Source organism: Hippopotamus amphibius, chromosome 9 (genome assembly GCF_030028045.1).
Source record: "Hippopotamus amphibius kiboko isolate mHipAmp2 chromosome 9, mHipAmp2.hap2, whole genome shotgun sequence".
NCBI classification, from domain to species: Eukaryota; Metazoa; Chordata; class Mammalia; order Artiodactyla; family Hippopotamidae; genus Hippopotamus; species Hippopotamus amphibius.
Window position 1 is genome coordinate 139,310,164 of NC_080194.1, and position 14,377 is coordinate 139,324,540.

General features: G+C 46.1%; 1 protein-coding gene across 3 annotated transcripts in view; it reads right to left on the reverse strand.

Annotated features, from left to right (window-relative positions):
• PMS2 (PMS1 homolog 2, mismatch repair system component) overlaps window positions 1-14,377 on the reverse strand; it is a 22,976-nt gene continuing 8,599 nt past the window's right edge. For 2 of the 3 annotated variants that reach the window (XM_057695649.1, XM_057695650.1), the window contains 7 exons: window positions 13,080-13,164; window positions 11,126-11,281; window positions 8,208-9,078; window positions 6,371-6,538; window positions 3,783-3,883; window positions 3,399-3,568; window positions 1-884 (listed from right to left, as the gene is read on the reverse strand). In XM_057695649.1, coding sequence (XP_057551632.1) covers window positions 741-884; window positions 3,399-3,568; window positions 3,783-3,883; window positions 6,371-6,538; window positions 8,208-9,078; window positions 11,126-11,281; window positions 13,080-13,164 — 1,695 coding nt within the window. In that variant the 3' untranslated portion in view covers window positions 1-740. The remainder of the gene's footprint in view (window positions 885-3,398; window positions 3,569-3,782; window positions 3,884-6,370; window positions 6,539-8,207; window positions 9,079-11,125; window positions 11,282-13,079; window positions 13,165-14,377) is intronic. The other variant, XM_057695648.1, reaches the window with a different exon arrangement.

Here is a 14,377-nt window from a genome sequence, read left to right on the forward strand (position 1 = left end):
AAATCACAGCATCAAAGTCACAGAAAAATCAAAGTCTTTTATTTCCCCTGGCCTACCAGTCTTTGCCACCCTGACTGCAGCAGGGAACATTTAAAAATAGAGACCCCACAGGAGTTCCCTGGTAGCCTACTGGTTAGGATTCTGGGCTTTCGCTGCGGTGGTCCGGGTTCAATCCCTGATCGGGGAACTCAGATCCCGCAAGCTGTGCGGCTCCGCCAAAAACAAACAAACAAAAACAAAAAGGAGACCCCACCTGGTTGATTTCTTCCAGCTGGACAGAGAATCCCCCTTGGGTTTTTTTGGATTATTTTCTAAATGTTATATGCATCAGGGTTGAGAATGACTAACTCTAAAGGGCCGTGATTTTACATTTATGAAGTGAAACCATTACACATGTAATCATCAAGGGCTGAAAGTTGCAGACTGAACTATGTCGCGCCAGAGCACAGGTCGCGGTGACTTCCAAAGTGCTCTGTTTTGCTAAAACGTGCTCTTGCCTACACACACACACACACACACAAACACACACACACATTCAAATGCGAAGCAGAAGCGTAGCCAGCAGTGCTCCCTGTGGACTGAAAGCGCTCCTCCCACGGTCATCTCTAAATGGAACTGTTATGCTTTTAAGTAGCAGGTTCATTTAGAAACGACCCCCCAAAATGGTTCATGAAAACCCTGCCTTGCAGAACAGGAACCTCTGCAGTAAGATCAAGAAGTCTATAATGTGAGAAATGTGGTCAGTTTTGAGAAAGGACGTCCAGGTTGGCGATGTGTCTCATGGTGGGCCTTCCGTGGGGACAGTTCCAGGGGTGGTCCATGTCCCCCATGTGGGTGATGAGTTTCTTCATCTCACTCGTGTTAAGAGCCGTTCCAATCATCACCTGCACGTGAGACACAATGGCTTAAAGTTTTACTCGTTTTTGGTTAGAAGAGAAACTCTTCAGAACCACTGTCCTCTACAAAGAGGCTGGACAAGATTACGACAAAAGCAACATTCCCTGAAAAGTCTTCCCCTGAAGAATCCTAACTTCCGGTATCTCAGCCCTCGGCCTCCCTGTGGGATCCAGCCCCTCCGTGGCTCCATCACGGCAGCATATCCTTAGAGGAGACGCCGACCACTCCCGTCCAGGACCAACCAGGCTCACCAGCTCCCCCAGCACCCACACCCTGGCCGCCCCGACCTCGTGCCTTGGTGACCGCAGCAGCCTCCTAACAGGCCTCCCTGATTGCCTCTTGTCCTTTCAACGTATCCTGCATTCAGCGGCCAGCCATTCCTTTTCAAGGTCCATCAGGTCACGTGGCTCCTCTTCGCAGCCACACCCCCCAACCCCTGCACCTGGATAAAAGCCCAAGTGCATCACCTGACTGGGCCCTCACTGGCCTTAGTGCCCACACCTGCCAGCAAGCAGCCCTTCCTCCCCCACTCCAGCCACACCGGCACCCCCTTGCCTCTTGTACAAGCCCATAAAGCAAGGACCTGCCTCAGAACCTTGGCACTAGCTGCGCCCTTTAAACAGGATACACTTCCCTCAGATATTTGCACCTCTCATGTCCCCTCCCCACCAGGCTGCTGCTCAGATGTCCCTGCCTCCCCTCAATGCGACAGCTCACCTTGTCTGTCCTCTGCAGCCCTCGGGCCGTGCCCGAGCGCCTGGGAGAGGCTACTTCAGTGGGGTGCTCGGGAGGGCCAAGGATGGGAGGGGGGCCAGGTGGGCAAGGAAGGCGTGCAGAGCAGGGCATCCAGGAAGAGGGACGGCAGGCAGAGGGCTTGAGGCAGGAAGGAGATGGCGTGGCCGGCGTGGCTAGAGCTGAGTGTAGGACGCAGGGCCCTCAGGTGCAGCCGGGGACAGCCCGCCCCCCTCGGCCCGTGTGCTGTGCGGAAACTGTGCTGCATCACCAGGGACCTGCCAGCCTGAGGTGCGAGGAGCGGCCTGTGGCTCCAGAGATCTCTGTGTCACGTGAAGACACGGCATTCTGAACACCTGGCCATCAGCACAGGCCAGGCCCAGCTCTGACTCCCACCCCTGACTCCAGGATGGGAAGATCAAGATTAGGCCTTTATCAAAGAACCATCTGTGGCTGATGTCAAACCCTAGGCCTTGTTCTCTAATCAAACTCTTCTCTGGAGGAATTTCATCCAATCCCATGGCTGTAACTTAGAAAACTTAAACCTTTCTCTCCAGCACTGACACGTGCCCTGGCTCTGGATTCACTCACGTGATTGCTCTCAGACACCCCCTCTCACGTCTAAGAGGATCTCAGATACAACGCGTCTAACAGGGAATGCTTAACACCCCACCCCCCGAAGGTGAAAATGCTGCAGCTGTTTCCCCACCTCCTGTTTCTGCTATGACACACCTCTGTTCCACACTGGCTACCCTCCAGCACCTCCTGTCACATGCAGCACAAACACCCAGGTTCTGACCAGGATCTAAAGGACCCCGAGTGGGTCCCCGGATGGGGCTCTGCTCCCATCCTGGTTCCCCCCCCCAACCTCCAGTCACACAAGGTCAGCCTCTGGCTTCACCAAACACCCTGAACCTTTGTAATGGCTATTTCTTCTATCTGGAAAGTTCTTCCCAAAGGGGCTCCAGCTCACCTTCCAAGCGTCAGCTTGGAGGTCACCTCCTCAGACAGCTGCTCCCCGACCACCCAACTCACTTCCTAGAGCTCACTCCCCACCCCCATAACGTTTTCTTTACTGAACTTGTATCTGAGGCTGTCGTCATTAACGTTAACATCCGTTTCCACCATTAAACTAGAAGCTCCACGAGAGCAAGGACCTCACCTGCCGGGTAACCTGTGCCCCCAGCCCCCGACCAGGGCCAGCCACCCGGCAAGGGCTCAAGGGGTCTCTGCTCAGTGGATGAAGGCGTGGGCCAGGTGACACAGACACACGTACTGTGCTTCGACATCAGGCTCATCACCAACCACTGCTATCGTTTTCCAGAACCAACCCGAGCAGCAGCTGGCAGACAACACGCAGCGCCTGCCCTCAGGGCCCCTGTGAGAAAGCCTGCTGACGGCAGGGCTGCAGACAGTGTCGTGCAGGGCCCTCGAGGGCTGGCAGCTCCTAATCTTTCTCCACTAGTGTCGTTAATACCCATGAGGTCCACAGCCGAACAACGTGGAGACACAGCTAACTGTGTGGGATCAATGAAAGCTCAGAGAGAGGGCGCTGCTGCAGGAACGCAGGGAAAGAGCAGTAATTACGGGTGGGAAGTCAGAGGTAAGGCAGACGTGCAGGGCTTGTGTGTTACACTGGCTGAGACCATGGCCCAGAGTGACCATCGCCCACATTTAACAGGGCTGTCAGGGGCTGAACTGAGAACCTCCAAGGCCCACGAGCTGGAGCGGACCCGCCAGGCCCGGGCAGATGAGCCTTCTTTACTTACAGACTTCCGACAGGCCCTGGAGGCGAACATCTGCCTGACGCGGGAAGGCCGGCACAGGACCCCCGGGCTGTCGCTCAGCATGAAGATCAGCTCATCTATGTCCTGGGGCCCAAAGGTCCAGTTTCTACTCGTTGGCAAGGAAAGCAACTTAGCTCTTTCAGTGACCGGCGCTAAAAGAAGAAAATTTGGAGAAAAAGCCATCATTTGAAAAATGCGTATTGTTTGGGTGCTACTTGTAAGGAGCATCTGAAAGATAGGACAGACGCCAGACGCTCTTGGGGGGAAGCATGTTCATCTCTTACAAAATACGCTGATGTGTATGACCTCAAAGATCGTTCTTAGCTCTAAAAGGACACTGTTCTACAGTCATAAGTAATAACTTACCATCTTCATCGATAACAAAGTCAAAGCCGTTCTTTCTGAATATTTCCAGATTTTCTATTAGAACCGCTTCATTGACAGCCGTTAAATTGAGAGTCTGAGGTCTGAAAAACAGAGACCCAAACTAGATCTTAAAGTCAGACATTTGGCTCTAGAGCAGACACGAAACTAAAACAACAATTCTGTGATTCTCTGAAATCATTTCAAAAAGCAACACGAATAACATGCTTTCAGCTATGAGCCTCTCCTGTCACAAAACTCTGAGCATTTCCTTTTAATTTCCTTTTTTTTTAAAAGTTCTTTTCAGAAGTTAGAGTAACTCCAAAAGTAGTTTGCCTTTTCTCAATCTGCCATTCCACCCCAATGACTGTCTTTTTTTTTAAAATCCTCTTCCCCAAGATAACGATTTGACCTAAAAATGCTATTTTTCCTCCTCACAATAGAGACAATTTGAAAAGCCGGGTTCGGTCATTACAGATATTTGAAAATAGAAGAAACAGCATTTGTTTTGCTATCCTGCTCCTTCCTCTGCCTGCATTTTTTTCCCTTTTAATATTTTTTTTGATGTGGACCATTTTTAAAGCCTTTATTGAATTTGTTACAATACTGCTTCTGCTTTATGTTTTGATTTTTTGGCCCCAAGGCATATGGGATCTTAACTCCCAGCCAGGGATGGAACCTGCACCCCCTGCACTGGAAAGCAAAGTCCTAATCACTGGACCTTCAGGGAAGTGCCCCTGCCTGCATGCCTTATCCAACCATCTCTCCATCCAGCAATTCATCCATCTCTCCTCCTGGATTTACAGAGTGCTTAATAAGACAGCCGCCACGAAAGGCAGGCGATATGAAGGCGAGCAACACAGACCTGTTCTCTGCTCTCAACGAACAAACAGTCCAGTGGGGAAAAAAGATACTGATCAAACAGTCAAACAAATTATAATTACAAACTATGCTGAGAACCAGGAAGAAGAGACACCCAGGGCCACAGGAGCACAGAGCACGTGAGACTTGGCCTGGAGAGAGAGAGGGTCAGGAAGGCTTCTCTGAGGAAGTGACCTTTGAGCTGAGATCTGGGGCTGAGTGGCAGTTATCAGGTGACGGGGATGAGGGGTGGGTGTAGGGGCAAGTGTTCCAGGCAGAGACAACAGTTTGTGCAGAGGCCCTAGAGTGGACCACGGATGCTCCCAGAGCCACACACAAAGATCTGCTACATTCTGCTTAATGGTCGTGTAGGAATTTATCAGGTCTGTCAAGGGTAAAAGAAGGATGGCCAGCGTGACTCGAGTATAGAGAACAAGGAGGAGAGGGCGTAGGAAGAGCTGAAGAGGTCATCAGGGCCGATCTATGCAGGGCCTGGTAGGAAAGGATGCAGTTGTGGTCTTTACCCTTTCATACTGAAGCGTGGTCCACCTGGGACCTGCAGTGGCCCGTGATTATCCAGGTCAACTTGCAATGCCACAAACGAGACCATACTTATGCAAAACACCTAAAAATAAATGACCTATGTAAGAGGCACAGGAATAGCTTAGTATTATAAAGTGGCACATTCAATGTCATTACTACTTACTCCTACTAAAAATAAATATAATTAAGCCACTCTGTAGGATATAGAGGAAACAGAGTACTCAGCAAATAAATTAGGTATGTTTTCCAGCTGAGTGACTCTTTTAGTGGTAATTTCTTCACGCCAGGATCTGAGTTAATTATGTAGTTTAATTTCCCAAAAGGAAATCCATGACATCTCTTCATAACTTTGCTTAAGAAAAGACTTCTGGTTTACATGTCCTTGCAAAATGATCAGTGTAAAACATTCAATTTTGGCAAAAGAGAGAGATATCAAATTCTGCAGTGACTAATCACTGGACTTGCCTCTACCATAGCTGAGGACAGGCACACAGGCACTGCTGACCTGAACATGTAAATCCCATGCACTCTAAGAAGATACACTCTTGTACTCTAAATTGCTCTTCAGCAAAAGCATTTCCTGGCCAACCAGTGATCAGCATTTTTGAATAGCTAAAAAGAACTCTAAGTACAGTTTGGAACTTAAAGAACCCATTAGCTGTGTGACCTTGGGCAAGTTAGTTAACCTTTCTGTGTCTCAGTTTTACCACCTGTGAGATGTTGGTGTTAATACATAGTAACTAAAAAAAATACATAGTAATTATTTCAAAGCTTTGTGAGGATTAAATGTAAATCGCTCCAGGGACTTTCCTGGTGGTCCAGTGGGTTAGACTCCCCACTCCCAATGCAGTTTCCATCCCTGGTCAGGGAACTAGATCCTGCACACATGCCGCAACTCAAAGATTCTGCATGCAGCAACGAAGGTCCCGTGTGCTGCAACTAAGACCTGGAGCAGCCAAAATAAATAAATATTCAAAAAAAGGTACATTGCTTCAACAGTGCCTGCCACAAAATAAGCACTCCATACACGGCAGGCATGACTATTATTATGCAAAAAGTATAAAAATCTGCTGTAAGGATATTTATGGCCAAAAAATATAGGTAGACAGAGATAAAGACAGACACACCTATAAGCTAATAGATCTTAAATTTGGGGGGTTTAACAACACTGAAAACTCTGAACTTACGCTATAAGCCTCTGACCCTGGAGAACAGTGTGCTGCTGAAGCATCTCGAAGTTGTATTTCTCATCTGCGGCATGCTGGTCCACTATGAAGATATCTGCATTCAGTTTGGTGATGATAAACCCCAAGTTAAACTGACCAATGATTTCCATTTCTGCAAACATCGTTTTGCTGCATGTGGAAAAAGTTAATTAGAAGACATTTTAACACCCCCCCACCCCCGCCCCCCGCCTGCTCCCTGCTCCATCCGGCAGTGTCCCTCCAGCGGCCCCTGCTGATCAAGTCTAACAGTGCACCACGAGACGTGCTTACAGGGTTCAGCCTCCAGGATTGCAAAGCAGGACAAAGTGTGGATTTGGATCTGAGAGACAGTAAACTGGTAACTGGCACAAATACCAACTCCCAGGCTCTGACTGCTCTTCCAGGAATTGGCTGAGTCTGCTCTGGTTCCCCAGACAGATTCCCCATGGGAAGGACCTGTTCCAGCCCTGAAGACCCAGGTCTTCCGTGTCTTTGGTAGGTGTACCTCGCACCATAAACTAGAACCTAGCATCTGGCTTAAAGAAACAAAGCTTTACAGCTTGGTATATTTAGTTGTAATTCAAAATGCAGAAACAGGAGCTGCTAAACACGACCTCAGTATCTTCACTGCTGCCTAATTTTAACTCAGTACTTTTTCCTGTATTTCTCAGGAAAACATAAACCTCATCAGACCAATAGCTCAGAACACAAGTACAGCTGATCCAGCACCCGTGCCCTGAAAGCCAGAAGCCAATGCCAGGACCACTGCAGATCAGCTTCTCGATGTGACCCTCTGGGGTACTTGTCAAAAATGCAGGTTCTTGGGCTCCACACCCAAGACCCACCAGATCTACTAAAGCAGAATCACTGGAATCTGGCCACAGGCCCTGCTTGTTTAACAAGCTCTCAAAGTGATTCTTATGGGTACCAACATTCGAGAACCATGGTAACAGGTGATCAATCCATGTTTGCAAACAATTCAAATCTCTATTTTAAAAAGTTTAAGGAGCCTGGCTCTCTTCACTGGCTACCTCTGAGTTCACAGTCCCCACATCACAACCAAAGAGGCTCACTTCCATTAATCACACACCTTTTAAAAGAAAGAAAGGTTCCTGAAAACCTTTCTCCATGTAAACTAGGCACTATGAATATCAAAAAATTATGTAACACTCGTTGAAGAATTTATAATCTCAATTGGGCAAAGCCTGTGTGATCCAAACTAAAGTTGTATAAAAATGCAATGTAATAGCTGAGTTGCTCTGTGCATAGGATATAGCACACTTCAATAACCAGTGAGACAAAACAAAGACAAAATTTTAAAAAAATAAAGGTTAAATATTTCAAGAGAGTTCATTGTTTTTAACAGTCACAATGTTGGACATGCTTATTGTCAAGAAAGTGGTGGTGACCAGTGTTTTCTATTATCTGTATCATGAAGATTTTTCTTTAAACTGACTTTTTTACTTAGCCCTATCTGATGCAATCTTTCTGAAATCATAGCTTTGACAAAGTGATAATTTTTCCTCATACACGTTAAAATGGAAAGATGAAAAATAGCAATGTTCCCCAAAGGCTTCCCTGAATTCAACGCTGGGAGAAGTCACCGTGGGCTGAAAACCTCCAAGTAGAGGAATGAAATTGGGGTCAAGAAGGCCTTGAATGATTTGGACCGATGGAAAGGGCGTGCAGAGGCAATCAAAGGAAAAACATTCTTGCAAGCTTTCAGGCTGCACAACTGCCTGGCAAAAGAGTTCTTTTAAAAAACGTGATGAGTGTGAAAGGCAAGGAAAAGAAGTTGGTGACTGGAAAAAAACGTTACCTTATCTCTTTTCTTAGTTCATCTTCTGCTGCTTGGTTTTCTCCAGGGCAAATCTTTGCCCGAAACTTCCTATAATTCTGTTCACCTTCTCGTTGCTGTTCTTGCTGACACAACTGCTTTATTCGTTTGGCTAAAGAACTCATAGAAAAGTCAAGGGGCACTATTTTCTTGTTAATTTTAACAGCTACATCCACCTCGGCTGCTGATGCGTTCTGAGTTTTCACCGACTCTGGAGGGACGTCGGGATTTAAAGGAATCCCTTCTTTTTTAAAACGCTTTGCGTTTGGGGATGAGAGCTTAGTGGGCTGTGGCAAAACTCCAGACCTGGAGCTGCTTTCTTCTTGGTTTAAGTGACAATTCACGCCCGAAAGATGGTGGTCTGTTTCAGGTAACTTCTCCAAAGACTCCACATTTTCTTGTGGAAACCCATCTTCAGGGGAGCTTGTCACCCGGTCACTGCTGGGGTGGCTGCCTGTTTCGGGGGTACTGGACCCCTCCTCAGAGCTGGCGGATGCATTGCTGTGCCTCAAGTCCTCCTCCATGTCCACCCTGCCCATCGGGTCACAGGGCCCCTGAGGGGAAGTCATCCCTTCCTCCCGAGGTTCAGAGATGCGCTTCCGAGAGCACAGGGGCCCAGAAGCGCTAGGAAATGAGGCGCTGCTCTTTTGTCGAGGAGAAATCCGTCTTGGGTCGGTGGCCTTCGGGCCCCGAGACTTATTCTCCATCGCATGACGAAGGGAAAAGGCCTCTCTCAGCCTAGAAATGGTCACTGCCCTTTTCTCTTCCCCACGAGTCCTTAGTGGGGCGGGATCATCTTGCTTTTCTGGCACCGACTTCTCCACCTCTGCCGAATGCCCTTTTATTACGTGACCTAAGCAGATGTGAACAGAAAAGGGCATGAGGGGCTGCGCAGAAACGGAATAAGGGGATACTTCCACGTGAACAGGCACTTCGCAAAAGAGGAGCCCTTAGTGGCTGACCCAGTGTATGAACCATAAAGGTGACATGAATTAAAACCACAACATGATGCCACTATATACTCATCAGAATAGGTAAAAAAATTTTTTAAATGTTTACAAGGCTGATGATCAAATGGGATGCTTAAATACTGCTGCTGGTGGTGAAATTGGTACAACGGCTTTGTAAAATTCTCTGGGAGCATCTCCTAATCTGAACATGCACACCTGTGACCCCGCACTGCTATCCTATCAGAAATGTCTACCCATACTGGCCTAAGCCATGGATGGGGATGTCTGTAACACTTTATTCACAACATTTATTCACGACAGCCCAATCCTAGAAAAGACCCGGCTGTCCACAAACAAGCCGCGGTATTTAAACACAACAGAATACTGGACGGCAGCGAGAATGAGTGAATGAGCTGTCACACAGGACTTGGCTGAATCTCACAAACAAAACATTGAGACAAACCAATGATGGAAAAACATACACAGTGGATGACTTCAAACTAAAAGCAGGTAAAATGAATCTATGGTTTTGGAAGTCGGGAAAATGGCTCCCCCTGGGGGTCAGTGTCTGAAAGAGGTACGAGGGTGGTTCTACGGGTGCTCCTTCCTGATCTCAGGGCTGATGCTCTGAGGACACGTTTGCTTCTGTGTGGATGCTATACTTCCATGAAACGGCTAAGAGGAGGGCACTGATGTGACTGTGCCTCAAGATGCAGAGACAAGTTGAGCAGTTTCTGTGCATACGGTGGCCTCTCCAGCAACCTGTGTGTGTGTGTGAGCTCAGAGCTGCCAGCACTGGCCCATTCCACAAAGATGTGGTGCTCCCTACAAGCCTCCACCCCATCCCCCCCGACTCCCCCCCCAACCCCAGCTATACTATCCCACACTGAGAGCGGCCAGCAGAGACATGGTGTCAGCAGCTTGGCCACACTCACGGCAGTGCTCCTGTGCACCTCTCCCACCACCCAGCAGCTCCTCCCCACCCTGAGCTTGTGTCCCCATCATACACTCCAACTGTCACAAATGCCCACAGTGGGACTCTACGAGAGCCACCTCACTGTCTTCCAAGTTGGCCTCTCCAACCCCCAACCCCCGAGATGTTAGAAGCGTGAGAACAGAGCCACTCTGGGTCCTGCCCTCCCCTCAATCCCTGGCTTATGGCTCCTGGTACCGTTGGGTTACGAAGCCTCATTCCAGAGCAACTTCTTCCCATTGTCCCCTGAGCTTTCCACCAAACCGTACTTTCAGCTTCTTGAGCTGCTCTCTGGTCTTCCCCCACCCCCCCAGAGTAAGGGCCCCCCAGATCCCCTACTCCATAAAAGATAGGAGAAAACGGGCAAAAATGGTCAGAATCAACTTTTTCATAACTCTGGAAATTAACAAAAGGCTTGCTGTGATCGGGGCGTGTGTTTAATTTGTTTGTTTTTTGGTTTTGGCCACACCGCGAGGCTGGCAGGATCTCAGTTCCCCAACCAGGGATTGAACCCAGGCCCCCGCAGTGAAAGTGCAGAGTCCTAACCACTTGGCATCCAGGGAATTCCAATCGGGACGTGTTTATTGAAGGAGCATGGGCGAGTCCTGATAAGAACGTCGTAGCCCTGGGTGGCAAGGGAGGTGACTCGCGTCCCTTTCTACCCAGGTTACCTTAAATCTGCAGCTACCTGCTTTCTAGGGTGACATGTCCTCTCTGTCTAAAAGAGGAGATTTTAGGGCTTCCTAGGTGGCGCAGTGGTTAAGAATCTGCCTGCCAATGCAGAGGTCACAGGTTCGATCCCAGCTCCAGGAAAATCCCACATGCCGTGGAGCAACTAAGCCCGTGTGCCAAAAAAAAAAAAAAAGAGGAGATTTTGTTTCATGCCAAAAAAAATTTTACCTCTGGAAAAAAAAAAAGGGAAAGTATCATGACAGCTGTAGGTTTTAGAAGCTGCCCACACACTGGTGTTTTCCTACCTGCGACACCCAGCAGCGGCTGCTGACTGACGCTGAGTTTGTGAACATCACCCTCGAACATTCCTATCAAAGATGTCTTTAAAACTGCCAACAAAAGCTTCTCCTCTTGTAGCAAAATCTGCCTTTTATCTGGAGTGACGTTGATGTCAACACATTCTAAAGCAAAATAGAAAAGATACCGACTGTGTTTAAGTTAACAAGAGAGATTTCCCCATCGACTATTTTATCTCTTTGCACTTGTCAAAAGCAGTGTCCAGATTCATATTCATAAACTATAAAGCTAGCTCTTTCAGATAAACAAGGAAAAGATGAATAATTTTTTTTTATTTATTTTATTTATTGGCTGCATTGGATCTTCGTTGCTGCCCGTAGGCTTTCTCTAGTTGCGGAGAGCGGGCGCTACTCTTCATTGAGGTATGCAGGCTTCTCATTGCAGTGGCTTCTCTTCTTGCGGAGCATGGGCTCTACGCTCGCAGGCTTCAGTAGTTGTAGCACGAGGGCTCCACAGTTATGGCTTGCGGGCTCTAGAGAGCAGGCTCAGTAGTTGTGGCGCAGGGGCTTAGGTGCTCCTTGGCACATGGAATCTTCCCGGAGCAGGGATCAAACTCACATCCCCTGCATTGGCAGGCAGATTCTCAACCACTGTGCCACCAGGGAAGTCCCAATTTTTTAAATAGATGAAATACATAAGCATTTGAGTAGGTAAATTGCAAAAGAAAAAAAAGCAAATAAACCCATGAAAAACTATGATAAAATTGAAAACTAAAATGTCATTTTTATCACCTATTGAATCTGGTTAAAAATTATAATACCTAGTACATTGTCGGTAGATGTATAAATGGGTATAACAGGATCACATTCACTGACCCAGTGATTCTACTTCTAGAAATTTATCTTAAAGAAATAATCAAAGACATAGGTAATGATTTATCTATAAGAACAGTATTTAAATTTCCAAAAACTGAAACAACTAAAATAGGCACGAACAGGGGCTTTGCTGGTAGCACAGTGGTTAAGAATCCACCTGCCACCGCAGCAGACTCAGGTTCAATCCCTAGTCTGGGAAGATCTCACATGCCAAGGAGTAACTAAGCCTGTGTGCCACAACTACTGAGCCTGCGCTCTAGAGCCTGTGAGCCAACAACTACTGAGCCCATGCGCTGCAACTACTGAAGCCTGCAGGCACAGAGCCCAGGCTCTGCAACAAGAGAGGCCCCTGCTCACCACAAGTAGAGAAAGCCCGTGCACAGCAACAAAACCCAACAAAGCCAAAAATAAATAGTAAATAAATTAAATAATTAATTAAAAAAAAGGAAAACCAGAGTGAAACCTTTACTAACTTTAAAATCAATCAATCAATCAACAGGCACAAAGCAGTTTACAAATCAAGATATAGCTACACATTGAAATACAATACAGCTATTAAATGTTTCTGAATAAACTTTAATGACATGGAAAAGAAAACGTTCACATCTAAATATCAAGAGCACAATATAGAATTACCCAAAATTATTTTCTCACTCCAAAAAATATGGAGATATATATATATATATCATTATATATATTTTTAAAGGTGTGCACATATCTATTTCTAAGCATCTAGAAAAACATACTGGATAAGAATAAACCACAACATTAGCAATCAGAAGAAAAACATCTACGTGAAATGAATTATTTTCAAAGTCAGGGAGAACATTTAGTCTACTTTCTCCCTTGGCTGACATGAAAAAGTCACATTTTCCTAATAATATAATTGATGCAGTTTCAAGTAGAAAGCAGGAAAGTCTGTATAAAAACTAAAAGTCTAAAAAAATTTTTTTTAAAGTCTATAAAAATATATGTCGCCATTAATTGTTACTATTAAGTCTCTTTCAGTCACATCAGAGCTTTATAATTTCACTTTATTCTTTTACGAGTAAGTCACCAATTTTACTGAAGTCTCAGCAGAACTTACCCGAATCAACAGAAATGTTAAGAACAACAAAAGGATACTGATGCCGGTTATAGGTGTGATAGACCTCATTCACAAGTCTGGAGACCTACAGAAAAACAGAGATTAGAAAGGAACACGTTTCCTTGCCCCAGTGTTCTAACAACATGCTACTCTAACCAATCGTTAAAAGGATACATTTTGAACAGCTTTCTTGAGGTATAATTGGCCTAAAACAAACTGCACTTAGTTCAAGTGTACAATTTGATAAGTTCTGACATCATATACACCCCCACAATCAAGATAATGAAGATATCCATTACCCCCCAAAAAGTTTCCTCCTGCCCCTCAAAGGGGTATTTTTAATCATAAGTTGATAAAACTGAATCATTTTCCATACTCAAGATGCTCTTGAAGAAATGTCAATCAAATGAAGCGCAGTTTATTTTTTTTCAAGCTCTTTATTGGAATATAATTGCTTTACACTGTTGTGCCAGTTTTTGCTGTACAACAAAGTGAATCAGCTGTATTTAAACATACATCCCCATATTGCCCCCCTCCCGCGACTCCTTCCCACCTTCCCTATCCCAGCCCTCTAAGTCATCACCCATCATCGAGTTGATCTGCCTGTGTTATGCAGCAGCTTCCCACTAGCTATCTATCTTACATTTGGTGGTGTATAGATGTCAATGCTACTCTTTCACTTCGTCCCAGCTTCCCCTTCACCCCTCTACCCCGTGTCCTCAAGTCCGTTCTCTACATCTGCATCTTTATTCTTGCTGAGGTGCAGTTTAAATTCTTATAAAACACACTCAAATGTACACAGAAATGTATCTTTATGACTATATATAAATTATTATTAAATGGCATTAGGGATAAGGCATAAAAATCATACCAATCACAATACAGGTTAACACTTTAGGAGCTGAACCATATCTGGTTGATAGGAGTAATTATGGGGAAATCCCCTGGTGGTGCAGTGGTTAGGACTCTGTGCTTTCACTGCTGAGGGCACAGGTTCAATCCCTGTTGGGGAACTTAGATTCCACAAGCCACACGGTGCGGCAAAAAATAAAAAACAAGAAGTGATTTTGAAGTATCACTGGAAAACAGAAAATACTACTGAGGTATAATGTTGCTGAAGATGCAAATCAAAACTGACCACTAAAAACACTACACGCATATCAAGATGATCAGCTTAAGTTTGAAGCAGAAGTAATTTGGGTCCTTATTTGAAAAATGGGCAAAACAAAGCAAAAATACACAAGCACATGCACACGTGTCATCCTACACCAAAAAGTCTTGATAATGGTGAATGGTTT